This window comes from Glossina fuscipes, unplaced genomic scaffold (assembly GCF_014805625.2).
Source record: "Glossina fuscipes isolate IAEA_lab_2018 unplaced genomic scaffold, Yale_Gfus_2 0, whole genome shotgun sequence".
Taxonomy (NCBI): Eukaryota; Metazoa; Arthropoda; class Insecta; order Diptera; family Glossinidae; genus Glossina; species Glossina fuscipes.
Window position 1 is genome coordinate 6,311,724 of NW_023998414.1, and position 18,330 is coordinate 6,330,053.

General features: G+C 31.4%; 2 protein-coding genes across 7 annotated transcripts in view; one reads left to right on the forward strand and one right to left on the reverse strand.

Moving 5' to 3' along the window:
• LOC119645191 (clathrin heavy chain) overlaps positions 1-8,529 on the reverse strand; it is an 18,807-nt gene extending 10,278 nt beyond the window's left edge. The window contains exons 1-2 of the mRNA XM_038045185.1: positions 8,388-8,529; positions 7,037-7,416 (exon numbers count right to left, since the gene is read on the reverse strand). Of these exons, the coding sequence (XP_037901113.1) occupies positions 7,037-7,078 (42 nt within the window). The 5' untranslated portion in view covers positions 7,079-7,416; positions 8,388-8,529. The remainder of the gene's footprint in view (positions 1-7,036; positions 7,417-8,387) is intronic.
• Positions 8,530-9,269: 740 nt separating this feature from the next.
• On the forward strand, positions 9,270-17,735 carry LOC119640270 (protein bric-a-brac 2). 6 transcript variants are annotated; one of them, XM_038038209.1, is made up of 3 exons: positions 9,703-10,412; positions 13,254-14,860; positions 17,442-17,735. In XM_038038209.1, exon 2 carries the CDS (start codon positions 13,399-13,401, stop codon positions 14,836-14,838), a length of 1,440 nt encoding a protein of 479 aa, XP_037894137.1. In that variant the 5' UTR covers positions 9,703-10,412; positions 13,254-13,398; the 3' UTR covers positions 14,839-14,860; positions 17,442-17,735. The 6 variants fall into 6 exon arrangements, with proteins under 6 accessions (XP_037894115.1, XP_037894132.1, XP_037894137.1 ...); XM_038038215.1 differs by lacking the exon at positions 17,442-17,735 and adding an exon at positions 15,026-15,184; XM_038038187.1 differs by lacking the exons at positions 9,703-10,412; positions 17,442-17,735 and adding an exon at positions 9,270-9,309 and having other exon boundaries at positions 13,254-15,184.
• The last annotated feature ends 595 nt before the right edge of the window (positions 17,736-18,330 follow it).

The following is an 18,330-nucleotide window of genomic DNA, read 5'->3' on the forward strand; positions in this document are numbered from 1 at the left end:
GATATTGATATTTTCATTTTTGAAACCAGAAGAGTACCAATAACACACACCGCACAGACGGACAGACATGGCTTAATCAACTCAGGATTTCCCGCTGATCAACAATATATATACCCTATAGGGTTTCTAAAGTTTCCTCCTGGTGGTGCCATAATATATATAGGCAAAAAAACAATATGAGTATACCCCCATCTTACAGTGGTGGGAATAAAAATAGGCTTTTGGAAAATTTATTGTTAGCAAACTGTCTTTCTCTCTCTTTATAGAAAATAAAAAATATTATTAAATAGAAAACTAAAAAAATTGTAGTTGGCCTTGGCCCATCATTAACTAGCTCACACTCCCTTTCAATTATTTATTTAAGGAATTTTCAAAATAAGATATTATAAGAGATGTGATCGAAATAGTAAATCGATTCAACCGATTTCAATGGCCCCTTGCCGAATATAAAAGTATCCTATGTCGTCGTCTCGCTTAATGATAATATACCAAAAATTATACATTATTTTTATGTAAATGCATCATTTTCGTCAAAGCCCCCAAATTGCAGAATACTCAACCGGCAACGTGGTCTAAATTGCACAGATCTAGTTTACTTGTCCAAGATTTTATTATTTTCCAGGTAATCTCGTCATAACAAATCACAAATTAGATTATGTCGCTGCAAAAGAATTTGCTTTCGCGAGAGTCCCTATACATTTTGCAGTCTACTTAATAGATCTATGTTGGATTTACTAACGACAAATTTTCATCATAAAATTTTAAAAATTACATCTTTTTGGCGTGTATAGCCTTATTTTTCATTAGAAATCTTATGAGGGGGGGTTTGGGATTTAAAGAATAGACCTACCCTGATTCAAATCCGATAACGTTAATAGTTAAGTCAAATTACTATTATAAACGAATTATTATCGAGATGCACTGAAAATTAGTCCTAGATTCAGTTTCCGTAGGACCCAGTTATAAGTGTGATCTTCATTATGTTTGCGTAAATTCGACTTTGATTCAATTCGATATTGCGGCCGTCTATTTGAATATTAGGTACAGTCTGTCGTCGTTTTAATCTATCATTAAATATAATGGTTAAAATTACATGTACAATTAATTTTGACTGTTCGGTTCGTCGGTCTGCCTGATATTAAAATTGTAAAAAAAACGTGTGTGTAGTAGGACCTGGCCCTACGGTCATTTTCAAAATAAGCCTTTATAGAGAAAGTGATTGAAAAAGTCGTGCGTTCCGAACTTTTTTTAGTAGAATTCGAACTTGCGTTAAAGAACGTCAATGGACTAAATTTCATCAAAATATCTCAATAAACTGTAGGTTGAACACAAGAAAGCAAAACGAACATACCGACAAACAATCATAAATGGATTCAGAAAGCGATTCCGAATCGAACGGTTTAAAAAAAGAAAAGGTGTTTGTTACATATACCAATACAAACTTAATATACTTACAGTACAGTATATTGCAGAAAGAAGAAGATTTGAACCTATGAAGTTATATCTTTACTTTAAAGAAAGAATCATTTAAAACCAAGGGCTCCTTCTTTTAATTGGCTCTAAAAAAAGGCTTATTGGGTTGGTCAGTAACAAGCATTTCACTAAACACCATAAGACACTGATAACTAACTACTCTGTAATGTCAAAACAAAAAAGTCGAGAAAATCGTTTCAATCCGTAAGCATTTGTCGGACAGCAAACAATAGCCCGAAATATCCTGAAAGTATTCTATAAAATATCGCATATGGAATCGAAGTTTCTGAACTGCCCGAATAGAATATGACACTTTGTCTGGATCAATCATTTACACTTAATTTCACACTTCACTTACTACTTCTTTTTCTATGCGTAAATTAATTTTCTTCTTATAAATAATTTTATAATTTTTTATTGATTTTATTTAATTTTCGTCTGCATATTTTTTGTAACTAATGTACATGACACGACGTTGCAAAATTATTTAGATTTCTTTTATTTTGCAACTTGGCAGTTCAAGGGTTTTTTTTTTTTTTTTTTCTTCTTTTTTTTTTTAACTATCGATAGCACTTTTAGACGAGTTAGATGAAGTTTTTAGTGGATTGTGGATTGTGGATTGGGATCTCACGAAAGAAATACTCGTGTGTATTATATCCGTGCAGTTTCCAGTAGCGAATAAAAATTGAAGAATTTTTTTTTTTTGTTTGTTTTTTAAAGAAATATACATTTTGTTTTCTCTCTGATAAAACATAATCACACCGGAAAAATGCAATTATTGTTGCATTTCTTGGACGTGTGTGCAGGGAAAACTTTTACATCATCGACATTTTACGCTTTACTAAACAAAAACAATAAAAACATTGCGAAATAAATTTAACACAATACAAAATTTAACAAAAAAAAAAAAAAAAAAAAAAAAAACAACCATTTTCGTATTTAGTACTTGTCTGGCAGCGAAACGCTAATGACAAATGTACATACATATGTGTGCAAAATGGTTAAACTATTTTTTTTTTTTTTTTTTTTTTGCCTTCTATGAATTACTTTTGTGTCTACAACATTCGTAATATAAATTGTAAATATAAATATGTGTGTTCAACGAGCGAAAAGAAATTCGCTTTCGCGGATACATGGGTCCGTTCGTTCTACCATTGTCATCACCATAGCTGGCGGTTGAAAAGCATTTCCAAATGATATATATATATGTGCAGGGCAGATATGTGCAGATATATATATATATATGAAGAGAAATTCGCTTTTTGGATACATGGATCCGTTCTACCATTTTTTTTTTTTCTCTTCTAAATCATTCCAAATCTATGTTGTCATAAACGAGGTGTGTTTAAAATAAAGTTACGCCTCTTTTTTCCTAGAAAAATTATTTATGTTTTCATCAATATCAATTTTGTTCCATTTAGAGTTATCCTTCTTAGATATAATAAACTTGTGCAGGCGCTTTTTTCAATCCTCCAAAGCATTTCTGTGATATACGCTTTTTCGTATGGCCTTGAGCGGTACCTTTTCATTTTTGGCAGCAGGCAAAGTGGGGTAAATACCCGGGCTGAACAGTGATTATGATGTTGGTTTTGGTGAAAAAATTACATGCAAGTTGGCATAATAACTGTGCTACACGTTTCATGGCCAAAAAAAACCGGAAAAAGACTTGCATGGACATCAGCCAATCGATATGCCGATCTCCCCAACAACTTCTTTATACTGGTAAACATCATCTTGATTTTTAAGAGATTTTTGCCGCGATTTTCTGCTCACCTTTTGCACAATATTTGCCTGATAGATCGGTTATTTCCGGGCTGTAAGCGCAGATACGAGTCCCATCTTCCGCGATAATGCTTATCATGACCGATTCGGACTAGTAGTCGGATTAGTAGTTGTAGAAATCGGAAGAAATACTTTTGTATTGTAAGAAATCAAACGCTGTGGGAAAACACTAACACACACACATCTATTACAACGCTACGAATTTAAATTAGAAAAAAAAAAAAACAAATTTCTGATATTCGATATACCCGCACAATTTAACGTGAACATTGGTGTGATTTTTTAGTCACAATATTACATGTGTATTATTTCTAAACAGCGTAAGATACGTTCGCCGCTTTGCCTGCTGTTGTTTGATTAGTCAAAGCGCTGAAAACTGTAGCTTGCAACCCATAACGCAGATATCGAAATCAAATTTTTACTGATATACAAATTAATTCCTGCTTTTTTTTTTTTTTTTTTTTTCGCTTAGGGGTGGCCGGATACATGCAAATTTTTAACACCTTCAAGGCAAAGATTTCTCGTCCGAGATCTCACAAACCACTTAATAAACGTAGTGTGTAACTCAAATGTCAGAACAATTGAACTCCGCAAGTACGTATTATGATCGATTTTATGATCCATTTTTAGCGAAACGAATTTATCTATATGCCTAATAGTAAAAATATTTATTTATGTTCAAAACAAAAAAAGGCGTAACCGTTTCTAATGTTTTTACGCATTCACTTAAACAGTGGGAGTAGTATGCATGAGATCCAGATTCGCGTTCGAAGTCGTGGAGAAAAATCAGGAACTTGATTGTCAACAGCTTTAAAAATGCTTAGGCTTGATCACAATGAATCGAAACTAGGTAAATTGATTGCCAAATTAGCTAACAATATATTGATCGCATCGTCTTATATTCTCGATGGTTATCATTTTTCTAACTTACGTCGGAAAGTTAGAAAATCGCAAGCGTGTGGCGGGTATAACGAGGCGAGAGAATCTGAATTTGAAATGGATTTTAATGGAAATTACAGTAGAGACATACTTTCGAACATTTTGAAGGTGTTTTTTTCCGTTTTACAGTCTTTGTGCCGTTTTGATCGATCAAAATGTACGAGGCGGCCCCGTGGACCCTTGCAAATTAAGTTATTAGAATCGAAAAATCAATTATTATTATTGTCATTTCAAGCGATGTAATAATGCATGCAAACAACAAATGTGTTGAGAGGTGTACCGATAACGGTACTCGCGAGAACGAAAATTCGTACATTTTTATTCATTGATGTGCTGGAGAAGATTTTAGATGGCTTGAAAAGGACATCTTCTTATAAGCATCTCGACACAGAATGTGTTAATTGTCCAAGGTCAACATCTTATAACTACAGAGTATTTATTGATCAATCAATCAATTGTGTTGTGATATGTATTTGGTTTAATTTAAATTTAACCCATTGAGGTAAATAAATGCAATTTTACGCAAAACTTCTATTCTATATGATTATCAAAAGATATCAAACGATATTCAAAGATATATTATATAGTTGCTATGGGGAGAGTTTTGTATTAAAATGGCTATATATGCTCGAGCATATATCCATCAAATCGCGTTTAGATAATAAATGAATGTCACAGTAATAACTTGAAGACCTCGATATATACCTATTTTCAGAGAATAACTTGAAAATAATTTTTTTTATTTTATTTATTCATTTTTTTTTTCTTGCTATAATTCCAAGTGATTGACCAAAGCAATATTAAATGGAATCAAAGCGAAAGTATTATCATAAATGTAAAAAGCACTTATCAGCGTAAGACTTAATAACATGCATGTTACAACAATGATTGAAAGAAAGTTGAAGTTTAAAAGGCAAAGAATGATAAAAGAAAGCGAGAGGGAGAGAGGGAGAGAGGTATAAAACGAGAAGTGAGGTTAATTAATTGATAGCAATCATGCGTTAGATGCGTACCTACTTATATGCACTACTATTTGAAAGTCCAAAAATATTCTCCTACCCAAAAAAAAATATTAATAAACCAATAAGAAGAAAGGAAAACCGCATGCGTCACATAAAAGTAACGCTTACATAATTTAATTATAATTTATTACAACAATAGCGACAATATCGAACTGACCTAATTAAGAATTGGAAAGTAATTCCCCTAAATAAAAACTCAATATAAAGATTAAGTAAAGCAAAGCCATAAAAACGATGACGCCAGGGCGGCAGCAAGAAACAAATGTATTACAAAAATATGAACTCCAGCCAACGTAAGCATACACGAGGAAATAAGCTAATAAAGCAAAAACCCAATTAACGCTTATGATATTAAAATTTAGAATAAGAAGCCGAAATGGAAATGGAAATTAAAAAAAAAAAAAAGAAAGAAAAGCCCCGTCTAGGAACGACACATGTCTCGTGAGAGAAATCTTGGAAAATCTGCAAGGACAGCAAACCATTTAACATCTTACGAATAAATTAATTTCTCACTGAAAATACGAGAATTATTTATCGCATGAAACCTTTGAAAGGGGCTTTGATAATACAGATGGCTAATAATGATATGAAAATTCCAATCAAACTTTAGATATCGATTGGTATTATTGGAAATATCATTCTGACTTCTGAATACAAGTTATAGTCTTCTCCACGATTCATTCTTATACAATAAATAATATTATGGCCAAAACAGGCAATATTCGACACACATGGGACGTGGACGTGGACATAATTATTAGTCTGTCTAGTAAGAAAGTTTCGTCTGTCCGTTTCTCTTCATAAGGATTCCTGCACTTGCATTCCTTAAGCGTGTTTGGTAGATAAAAAGCGAAAACCGAACTGACTAATCCGTTACAATCTCCGACCATCTGACCTTGTTGCCTCTAGTAATATAATACATTATTCCATTAAACAATAGTAGCGCCGAACACGGAGTTCGGTACACAAAGGTATCTGAATTTGATTAGGTGATTAAAAGTATTACTATCTACTGTTACACAAAAGTGGGCAAAGGGAACCCATAGCCGAAATGAGTACAGCTCGTGTACAGTCTCATAACAAGGCGATGGCCACAATGACAAAATCAAGTTCGAATGGCTGACCTTCACCCATCATATGAATCCAGCCAGCGGCTATTATCTCTTCGCTAATATCAAACCGATGCTTCCCCCTCCCCCACGGGCAAATAATTTTAACAGACTGATAAGGCGATTGAGCAGAATTGAAACGTGATGAAAACGACGAGAATTTTGAAAAATTTTTCTGTAAAACGAACTTTCAAATTGTTAGAGAAGCCTTCTACCGATTTTATCGAATTTTGTTAACCATTTTTTTTTTTTCTTATTCCCTCTCTAGAATTATTGACCGGTGCATAAACTAATTAACAATTGCAAAAAAAATTAAAAACAGAAAAGAAATAATAATAATACAAAACAATGATGATGAGTCATACAATTTTATGATAATCTTTAAGCACATTAAGTTAAGAAGAATTTAAGTTAAACTTTAATTTATTAAATGTAAGCGCAACTTGAAAGGCCACGAAAACAAGAAATGGAAGGCAGATATGTATAAAAACGAGATAAGACATAATAACCATAGGAGAGCAACAAGTTGATATATTAGCAAATTTTTCTTTTTAATATCTGGAATAAACTTTAAAATAAAAATGAAAGAAAGAAAAAAAAAAAAAGAATGAAGCAAAAAAAAAACTGTCTTGAGGCTTACATATTCAAATAAATAAATTTATGAATTAATAATTAATAATTCATTGAGAAGTAAATATCAGCAGAACGTACCTGTAAATGCTCTTGAAAGCGTATGGGTAATATTTGAGTCATTTTGTGCACCTATAATCAAAATGCAACACTGTACGATGGTTGGTTAAATTATGATTATTATTATTGTCGTTGTTATTGCAACGGTTGAATGACAACACTACACACTACACTTTGATTAATCTCTCCTGGTTCTTCCTTTGCTGCCCTTTTGTTATAAGGTTTTCAAACTTTTTTTTTTTTCCTTTTATTCAATTTTTTTTCCAATTCCTCGCGACTCTTTTTCAAGCAATTAATAGATTTTTTAATATTTATGCGCAACAAAATTTGACGTATAAATTTATTTATTCTTTTTTATTTCCTCATGGACACTCACAAAAACAATAAGTTAAAGGAAAAATCTAAAAAACAAAATATATATATACATATATATATATATATATATATATATATATATAAAGTGAAGACGTGATTTATTTCCCCTTAAAAAGAAAGTCACACATATAAGAGGAAGTAAAAGTTATTTAAATAAAAACGCCTCTTCTGATATATGCCAGTTTATTTTTCTTTTTCCGCACTTATTATTATTATTATTAACTTTTCACAAGGATTGAATAAAATCAAATCAGTTTTCCTTATGGCCTTAAAAATATTTTTAAAGTATTTTTCAGCCGTCAAAATATATAAAAATCACAGTTTTGTTAAATAATGTGACGCACATCATCTAAAAACTCCCAAAAATATGACTGTCATTTTTTTTTTCCTTTACTTGTTTTTTCAACATCGGCAACCGTCGTTAATATTGAAGCGGAGAGAAAAGCTGAAGAAGAATAGTGGTAATGGTGAATTTCTTCGCTATGAAATTAATGGTGAAATACACTAAGATAGTTAAGATACAAATAAAAAGAAAAAAAAAACGAATCAAATAAGAATAAAAACCGGCGAGTGGTCCTTCGCTAATGAAATGTTTCATGTGAATCTTAAATAACTATATTTATTTTCTCTTATTTTTTCTTCCTTAATTCTCGCTTGTCAAAAATGCTCTGCCACATAAACAAATCAAAAACTCGTATGGTGTATTATCGCATTAACAAAAATTATCTCACAATTTGAACGCCCCTTATTTTCTCAACCCGCATACTGAAAAAAAAGAACATAATATAAAGCAATTTGTAAGCAAATGCAATTATTCGGCTTTGAGGCTTGAAAGAAAAAACGGGTACACTATATATATAGTACTTAGAATTGCAACTGGAATTTTTTTTTCCGATTTCTTCTATTGCAAAGTTTTCATAATTTTTTTATTTTTTACAGTTGTTTTAATTAAATTGATCGATTTTATTCTCCTTATTATTAGATGAATTTGTTTTACCCTTTTATTGTTTTGTTTTAATTTTAAAATTTTATTTCAACTGATATTTATCTTCTTTCCAATTTATTTATTTGATTTAAAACGAGGAAAACATATTGATTTCTACGTGAACAAATGACACAGGCAAAAGTGTTAAGAAAAATGATGATTTTACATAACAGTATTGCCATTAGTATAAATTTGTAAATAATTTAAAGAATTATGATTACCATATTTAGGGTTAAAATTATGAGTCCGTTTTATTTAATATTCTTATTATACAAAATGTTATTAGGTGTGGCAACGAAGTTTTTGCGAAAACGAATTATGCAAAAACAATAACAAAAGTCAAAGGAATATTGTATGGCGCGACGAAAGACCGAAACAGATTAGGAACAAACACATAATGTGCATCTTTCTTCTTTTTTTCTTTGGTTATTCTGTTTTTGAGTTCTTTTTGCAAAAAATAAAAAAAAAATAAAAGAAAAACAAAACTAACAAGGAAAACAAAAGTACAAACACGAGAATCAAGTTATACCAAGCAAGCCAAAGAGAGTTCTAAAGAATTAAACATTTTTATTTTAAAGTGCGAAACGAACGTTCATGTAGTAGTATACGCGAAAAAGGAGCGATCGATCGACCGCGTGCAAGCGTTTTTGTTGTATGTGTGAATATTTATAATTTAAAAGAAGTTTGGGAAAAATCAATACATATACATATATATGTATACATATATATATATATATATATGTATAATAAATTAAAATTTATTAAACTATATATTTAGTAAAGAAAAAAAAACAAAAGCCGAATTGCACTAATAATAATTAAAACAAGTTTTCGTGAAATTATTAAACGTTATATTTGATAAAAGAGAAGAAAAAAAATATTACACAAAAACATAATTCTTTTCAATATATATTTGAATATATTTAATAAAAAGGTAACTTAAAGGTATTCCTTAATACATTATACAAACGCCTTTTTATAATTTTACTTCGATTACTCATTAGTCAATCAATTATCAATAACTTCCTTGGTAGCCATTTTTAGTCTAAAAGCTCTTAAATATTTAAATAAAAAGGCAACAGCAACTGAATCTTTAAAAAAAAGGAAAAAAAAACAGAATATAGACCCCTGCTCGGAGGAGTAACTCTTGTTAACATTGTGTATGAACTTCTTGTTTTAGGCTCGTGTTTGTTGTTGTTCTTCTATTCATCCTCCTTTTTTTTTTTTAATTGCATTTATTTTCTTTTCACAGCATTTTTCTTCTTTTTTTTTTTTTGTTTGTATTTGCGGTTAAATTTTGTGTTTTTCGTTAGGTTTTTATTTTTCGTTTCTTTTTGCTGGTATTGTATCTCATTTTCACATAAAATACATTAAAACTTTTTTACTCAACCTTCTTAATTAGGCACTTTAGTAATTTTTCCTCTCTTTTGGTTTATAATTGTTTACCATATTCTCTATCTTTTAATGTTCTTGCTCGTTATGCAGCTATGCCTAAAGAGAGAAGTGTGTTCATGTGAGGTTTCTGCACGGTATTTAATTTACTCCCTTTTCTGTTCTTCTCTCTCTCACTCATTCTATCTCTATCTATTTATCTCTCTTTCGCTCTCTCTAGTTCTCTTTCTCTCTCAGCTTTACTTTTATAAGAACAATAATTATGCTTATATTTTGTTTTTTGCCTTGTTTTAAAAATCACTGAATTTAACGATTTTCAATTAAACAAAGGAAAAAGAACTACACAACAAATAAAGGACGCGCGCAGTCTTTTAGCGAATCAACGGCAATTTGTGTAATTGTATGCATTCGCATAAGAATTTTGCATATTTTGTGTTAAAAGTTTTCTCCGTGAAATAACCGTTGAACCGTGTGTGCACTTGTATTCAAGTTAATAGAATAATTATTTAAAAAATATTAAAAGGCCTTTCTTTACTTTTTTTTAAATTTTCAAGCTTATTGGGAAAAAATCAATTATATAAAATTATTTAAAAAAAAAATTGATAAACAAATAAAAAAAAAGGAATTGGTCCAGGATTGCTGATTGTAAGTCAAGATTCTAATTTTGTCTAAACAAAAAGTAAAAAAGAAAAATAAAAAGGAAAAACAGGTAACAGGTAACAGTCGGCATTGCTTACAGTAAATTAAAACGATATGTAAAATAAACTCTTATAACAGTAACTGTAGTAAATATTATTTATGACAATCTGTAGAGAAAATCCCTGCTATATATATTTTTTGTTCCGAGAAAGAAAGAGACAAAACAAAGCGCTGGGTAATATATAGGCAAATATCTTTGCAACGCTTCTCTAAGGAACGTTAAATATAAACTTAGGGTTTTTGCTCGAGTGGCTATAATTTGCAGGATGTAACAATAATATTTCGATCTTGCACATAGTCAAGTTATGGCCCAAGATAAAGAGAACATTTTTGTACTTAAAAAGTCACCCAATTCTGAAAACAAAGAAACAAAATCGGAGGCGATATTGAAGTGTCTTTGCAATTGATTGCTTAGGCTCCGGCGTAGTTGGCTATATCTTACAAAATGTAACAATGTAATGGTAAGTGTGAACAATGAACAGTAAATTGTGGTCAAAATCGCATTTTGATAAAGCAATCAAATCAAAATCTATTTATCGCTTAATTGCTTCTTAAGTGAATCGAATTATGGATAAACTTTTGTCCTGCGATAGGTTTTAAAACTTTTTTAAAGCCAAAGAAATTGACCTGTTTAAACAAAAATCATCCAAGTTGTGTTATAGGTTTGTCGCAGTTGCGAATTTAGGAAAAACATTTTTTATACAGGCATCAAAATTAGATAGTCTACGGCAAACTGTGTGGGACCTATACGCAAAGAGCATAAAACATTTATTATTGAAAGTTATGCGTGATCTTTTTAGAATACAAGGAGAAAAAATTGATTAAATAAAACTGTGATTCGATTGAAGTGTGTGCAGACTGTCCGTCTAGAATATGGAGCTCCTTGGGAAATAAGATTTCGTGGTTTACTCTTGTGATAAGAAAGTTTTTTCTTCCTATCATTCTCTGAAGAATACCAAAAATGCCAATGTCTGCTTTATAGTCGAAAAAGAACTGCCAGCGAAATCTGCCAGAAGTTTAGTGCACATTATGCTCAAACCTAGTTCATAACAAAATTTATATACATACATATATTTAAAGCGTTTAAACCATTTCTCTTTGTCATGTAATTTCAATTAAAAAAAAAAAAAAATAGTGTTTTTAGGGCGATGTTTCGAGGGTTTATGAAATAAATGTTTGAAAAGTCTAATCAACTGTATGCAAATCCTTGATATTGGCAACTCTTTAATTAATGTGCATGAAATAATCTCCTTTATTATATTTGCATATTTATTTAATGCCTCTCTCTTTCTTTTTCTCTCTGTCATTTCGGTAGTCTCTCATTGTTAGCGTTCTTCATGTCAATGTTTCAATTCCATTTTCATTGTTTTTGTTGCCGGCGTTACTTGTTATGCTTTTATTGTTGTTTTTTCTTTTTGTTTGAGCGATTGTGCAAAAATTCTTTTTATTTAATATTTTTAATTCTTACTCTCTGTCTGTCAGATACTCTCTGCTTTGAAAAACTTACTTAAATTCTCTTTAAAGCATCTTGTGAACACACACTCCATTCTTTTTCGCATCTTGTCGCTAAAATGGCTTAATCAACACAGGCACACAAACATATATGTATATTTATGTGCATGCATATATATATATAAATATATATATATACGTACGTATATATATGTACATATGCACTATTCTTAATGTTTTTATTCCTGATGTTATTTTTAAGGGATTTCTTTTTTTCATGTTTTATTAATTTTTTCTTTTTTTCATATATTTTGCTTGTATACGTACCTCCTTTGTAGTATATATATGGTTTTTATCTGAGCACTTTGGCTTATGTGCCTGTGTTAATGTATTTTTTCAATACAATTTTTCTCCTTTTTGTATAATTGTATTGTAAATAAAATACAACGACGGCAGCAAGACGGCAAGAACATTTTATAACAAGACTCAATATTGCTAAAGTACAGTATTCAAAATTAATATAAAGCTATAGTATAATTTTTTTTTTTTTTTTTTCATATTCTGTATTTTTTTTACTGTTGTTGTTACTGTTGCTGTTGCTGATTTTTCTGTTTCTTTTCTATATGGTTGGTTGTTTGTTTGTTCATTCATGATGATGATGATGATGGCCGTTGTTGGTTAATTTGCTTTTTTTAAATATTTTGTTACTTCAGTATTTGTCTGTGTGTCTTCCTTCTTGGCGTCATTTGTTGTTGAAGAGCTGAAAAATTCTATTTTTAACGATTTCTCGATCATTGTTGTTGTTGTTGCGGTTGGCAAATTTAATGAAATTATTTCGTTTGGGTTACACCACCAACTTTAACAATCATTGTTGACATTGTTGTTGTTATTTATTTATTTATTAATTTTTTTTTTCTTTCAATTGCTTTTAATAACAAAAAAAGGTAATTAAATAGATTTTTTTCATATTATATATATTATAAGTAATATTTAAAAAGGAAAAAACAATTTAAGGAATTTTTTTTATTTACAATCTGATTCACGAATATTATGGATGATAAGGACTTGTCAGGAAATGGCTTGATTATAATCAGATTATCATTCAATATGTTTCGTCCCAGGCTTAAGAAAAAGAAATAAACTTTGTACAAAAATAATAGTAATAATAATAATAATAATATTAATAATACTAATAATAATAAATATTTTAGAGAAAACTTTTTTTTTTTCTTTTGTGTAGCATTCCACAGTTTAGACGAACTCCATTTAAAAAAACTATTCAAATATTGAATTTTCTTTCTCTTCTTCTTCTTCATTTTGTTTCTTGCTCTGTAGGAAGCACAATTGGAAGGAACATCGTTAAACGCATACACTTCCCAATAAACACTCTAGAGGTGAAAGTCCTGTGGAAATAATCGGGAATTGTTTCCATTGTGTATATCTTCCGTTCGTTCACTTCCCACTTTAAATAGTATTAAAAATGACAGCTTCGCAGCGTCAAGAATTTTGTGTACGTTGGAATAGTCATTTGGGTAGTATAGGTGCCGCTTTTCCTCAATTACTGGCTGGTCAACGTTTCGTTGATGTTACATTAGCTTGCGAAGGACATCAAGTACACTGTCATCGATTGGTGTTGGCCGCCTGTTCATCATATTTTGAGAGCATCTTAGCCGAGAATCCCTGCAAGCATCCTGTTATTATACTACCATCAGAAATAAAATTATGGGAAATTCAGGCACTGGTCGATTTCATGTACAAAGGTGAAGTCAATGTAACACAAGCTGGTCTACCGCAGTTGCTAAGATGTGCCGAACAATTAAGGATACGGGGCTTATATGGTTCGGATGCTGCCTTAAATCTCAATCAGTTGAAGGCTTTGTCACAAAAGGTTTCTACAGCGGGAGTGAATAATGTCATGCAAACACAATCATTAAACACTGCGGATAGTGTTGATGAAGATACAGCAACCAGTTCAACGATAACATCACAAATTAATCAGAATCTAACATCAGTCTCAAATGCCGCCACTGCCGCCGTTTTAGCGGAACAGTATATAAAAAAGGAACCCATGTCTACGCCTAGTACAACACCGCCCAACGCAACTGTTATAACAACGGCAACTACAAATAAAATATTGCAACAACAACAACAACAACTTAATAGTGCTGCTGCTCTTGCGGCCATGATGGCCAATGCAAATGCGTCCGCCTCGAATCTGCCCTCAGCGGACGACGACGATTCCGGTGATGATTCCAATTCAAACAATTACGAGCAATACGAAATGGTGGCGGCGGCAGCAGCGGCCCTCAATCAAACGAACAACGCGCAGAAATTACAACAAAAACAACAACAACATCAGCAACAGCAGCAGCAACAACAACATCAGCAGCAGCAGCAGCAACAACAACTCCAACAACATCATTTAGATTCCACTGTAGAAGAAGATCATAATTATACTGCTCACGATGAAGATGATAGCTACGGTACGAGTACGGGAGTAATGGTAATGGATCAAGATAGTGTAGCCGCTATGCAAAATTCTTCGATCGAGGGTGGCGGATCAATGAAACGTGTTAGGCGTTCTGAAGCATCTTTGGCTCAGGCAGCAAAATGCGTTTCAAAGGGACAAACTTTTCAAACGGTAAGCAATATATTCAATATACCCGTCTCCACGATACGTTTCTATATGGCTCGGAAGGGTATACTGCCGAAACGTAAACGCGGCCGTGGCGCTTCCTCAAATATGGGTGTAAATATATCGGGAGCGGTAACCGCCTCGAATGTAGCGGCTGTAATGTCTCAGGCTTTGGCTCAAATTAAAGGCGAAAGTGATAATAGTAATAATGCGCATTTACCCGATAATCCGTATAATAACAGTATGAGCTATAAACTGGAACCGGGTACAGCCCATATGATTTAAAATTATTAACAAAAAGACTAAGGTAAGGCAGTTAAGTGATGATGGCGGCAGCTTTCCCCCACCCCTAAATCCCAATCCCAACCCCCTCCGTTCCTTCGTCTCTCTCGTCCCATTCCCGCCCATCTCTCTTTATTAGATAAGCGAACACAAAGAGTTGTGAATTGTTAACGACATAACAATTTTACAGATATTTTTGTATAAACACATGCAGGCAGAAGCAGGTTACCTTTCAGAAAATATCTAAGTGAAAAGTGAGGTTAGATAAGTAAGTATTCATATAAAAGAAAAGATAAAATAAATAAAAATAACAATAACAATAAGAAAGAAATTAAATAAATAAAAAAATTTTCAATTAACGGATCATAAAAAACATTATTGTATATGAAAAAAATTTCACATATGTTCCCCATATAATATTAATTGATTGTGGTAAACCTTCTTCTGGCCATAAATTGCAAAAGCACTCTGTATAAATTTAAAAAAAAAAAAAGAAAAAAAAAGAAAAAAGAAGCAAATAATTGAATGAATTTAAGTACGTACTTTCTTGTAATTTTAATGCCATTAAAATAGTCATTTCTCTAGATTTGCTTTCAGTTTTAAACTAAACATCACCTTATCGCAAATGCTTATACAATACTCATCAACTAATTAATTGATAAATTTTTAATTATTTATAATAAGCAAACTCAGTCAGTATATACATGTGTATGTGCATGCAAGTTTCAGTTAGATTTTAAGTCAGATTTTTCTAAAAATTTCTATATAAGAATTTTGTTCCTTTGACTACAGAAACGATTCGCGTAAGGGCTTCTGCCCAGTTGAGCTATAACTGATAAAGAAACTGGATTGAATTATTATTGTTATATTGTCATCATATTTTATCAAAATGTTTACAACGCCCAGAAGGGAGCAAAAGACACCCTACAAAGTGTATATATATTCTTGATCTTAAGCATGAAATTCTAAATCAATTTAAGCATGTCCCCGTCTATCCGTCTGATCGTTTTCGCAGAAACATTGAAAATGTTTGCTCGCAGGTTAGTATTGAAAATGGGCCAAATCGGTCAAAGGGCACGCCCATAATACCACATAAACTGAGAACATCTTTGTTCTTCGAATGCAATAAAAAATTGTTTTTTCACTCATTACTCATAAATTATAGAAGATAAACGCACAAAAATTTGCAAGCATATTTTATGGGCCCGCGCCGCCTACCCACTATCGTCATTATATCAAAATTTAATTTTTTTTCAATACCTTTATAACGCGCAGAAACAAGCTTCGAAAGCCCCATAAGGTATACAAATTCCTGGCCATTTACAAACCTTGAATGCACCTAAACCTGTCCGCCTATTCGTCTGTCCATCGAAAATGAAAATGTCAAAGGACTACACGCCTACAACGCCTCTACAACCAAAACTTTTATTTTCAATTAATAAAAAAATCAGTCGCTCCCACACTCCATATTATAAAGGATGAGTGAGAATTTGTTCTTTTATTTCTTTTGTCTTCTTTGGGGGTAAACGATGATTGGGATGAAAGATTCGGTCACGACCGAATTCAATTTTCGTGCTTATGTGTGTGTGTGTGTGTGTGTGTGTGTGTTTTTTTTTTAAAGGGAACTTCTTGTTAAATGGATGTGTGTACATGAAATTATTGGTTCTTAACTGCTGTGTCTGACGTCCATTTTGATTCGGTCTGTTAGTCATCAACTGAGAGTGTATATGTGGGAGTGGGGGTCAATAGTGAAACGTTTTTTTCTTTTTCTATACTTATGCACTGCTGATACTTGTTGGTCTTCTTTCCAAAAAAAAATACGATGGAAGATGATATCTTTATTCATCAGCGGAATTTGTTATTGTTCATGATGAACTGATGAAGCGATCGTTAACGTACACGTACACATATATATTGCGTTTTCTGTGGTTAAAAGGACATGTTTAAAAGATTAGGTTTAAATTTCTCATAAAAGTATTAAATTAAAGCAGCTTAAAAATCTTGAATAATATAAATTTAGAAGAAAAAATAAAATTAAAAATAAAAATTAGGAATTCTTAAGTGAAATTTGAATACCCACCTTCCTATCTAATTATTTGTTAGTAAAAATTTTAGGGTTTTTTTTTTTTTTTCCTTAAGGGCGATGTTAGTGGTCCGATTGAGACTAATAAAATAAGGAGACTGTTGTCTACTTTTCTACAACAATACAATAACGAATATATTTATGCTCTTGTCCCAAAAAAGAAAAGTTATTTATTTTATACCTTAAAATTTGTGAAGAATAGGACACATTTCAAGAACGACGACTTCGTATTTAGGGTTAAAGAAAATAAAGATTTTTAAAATTACGATTAAAACATTTTTCCGCGTACGCTGAATGAAATAAAATCATGAAGAAGAAGAAGAAGAAGAAAAAGGAGACAAAGACAAGAGAAATTGAATTCGGGCAAGTACGTTAAATAGAATTAAATGGATTTCTTATTAGATTCGATTCAACACAAATCATATTCGAAAGCGCTGCCGCCTAATAATAATTAAAAAAAAAAAAAAATGAAAAGAAGATCCGTCTACTCAAACTTTCCTTTGATTTTTGCGAATTGTTTCAGCTTTAATTCTTATAATCGAGGCGTGCTTGCAAACGGACCGAACGAATCCATCTTGAAATTGGTAAAGATCCGTTCGATTTTAATTAAGAGATCTGTACCAGGTATTAAGCTTTCATGACTTTAGGAATTCTACATGACATATATGCAAAGTAAATAGATCCCGTTAAATTAATTCATGCTATAGACATAAAAGCTATCTAAAAAGATAGATATGTATGTATGTATAGCCGCGAAATTAATATTGTAATCCTATCTCCCGGTGGTGGGTAAAAATATTGGCTTAAAAAAAAAAAAAAAAAAGTATTATTCTAGTAAATCTAGCTTTTTTTTTTTTTTAATATATGTAAAATAACAGTATGGAAAAAAATTACATATTTATTATATAAGTACAAAATTTAAAATTTCTTTTAGTTTTACGGTAATGCTTTTAAAATGAGAAAACTGACTGTTTTTAAAATAATTTTTATTTTCTAAATATTTTTTTAAAATATATTTAAATAATTACTTTGACAGTACAATTTGTGCAACACAAATTTAAAAATATAATTTTTTTTTTTCTATTTAATCATTATTATAAGTTTTTTTAAGGTGTAAACAAAAGACTTGAAAATTTTTTTTCGAAATGCCATTTATTTTTAATTTACATAAGGAAATAATAATTTTTAAGCCCCGGAAGAGGGGAAACATAAATTGTGTATACCTCGTAATATTTGCCAGATTCATAAACCCGCTCATACATGCAAGCACATTCCCAAAAAACACAAGCACACACACACACACACACAGACAGACAGACAAAGGGACAGACAAATAGACCGACAAACAGATATGTAGATAGACAGATCTGATCAGATTTGGCAAGCGATGAAAATCGGCAAAAACAGATGAA

What these genes read in the sequence shown, in the direction of transcription:
- LOC119640270 (XM_038038187.1), top strand. Translation starts at nt 13,399, where the DNA reads ATGACAGCTTCGCAGCGTCAAGAATTTTGTGTACGTTGGAATAGTCAT.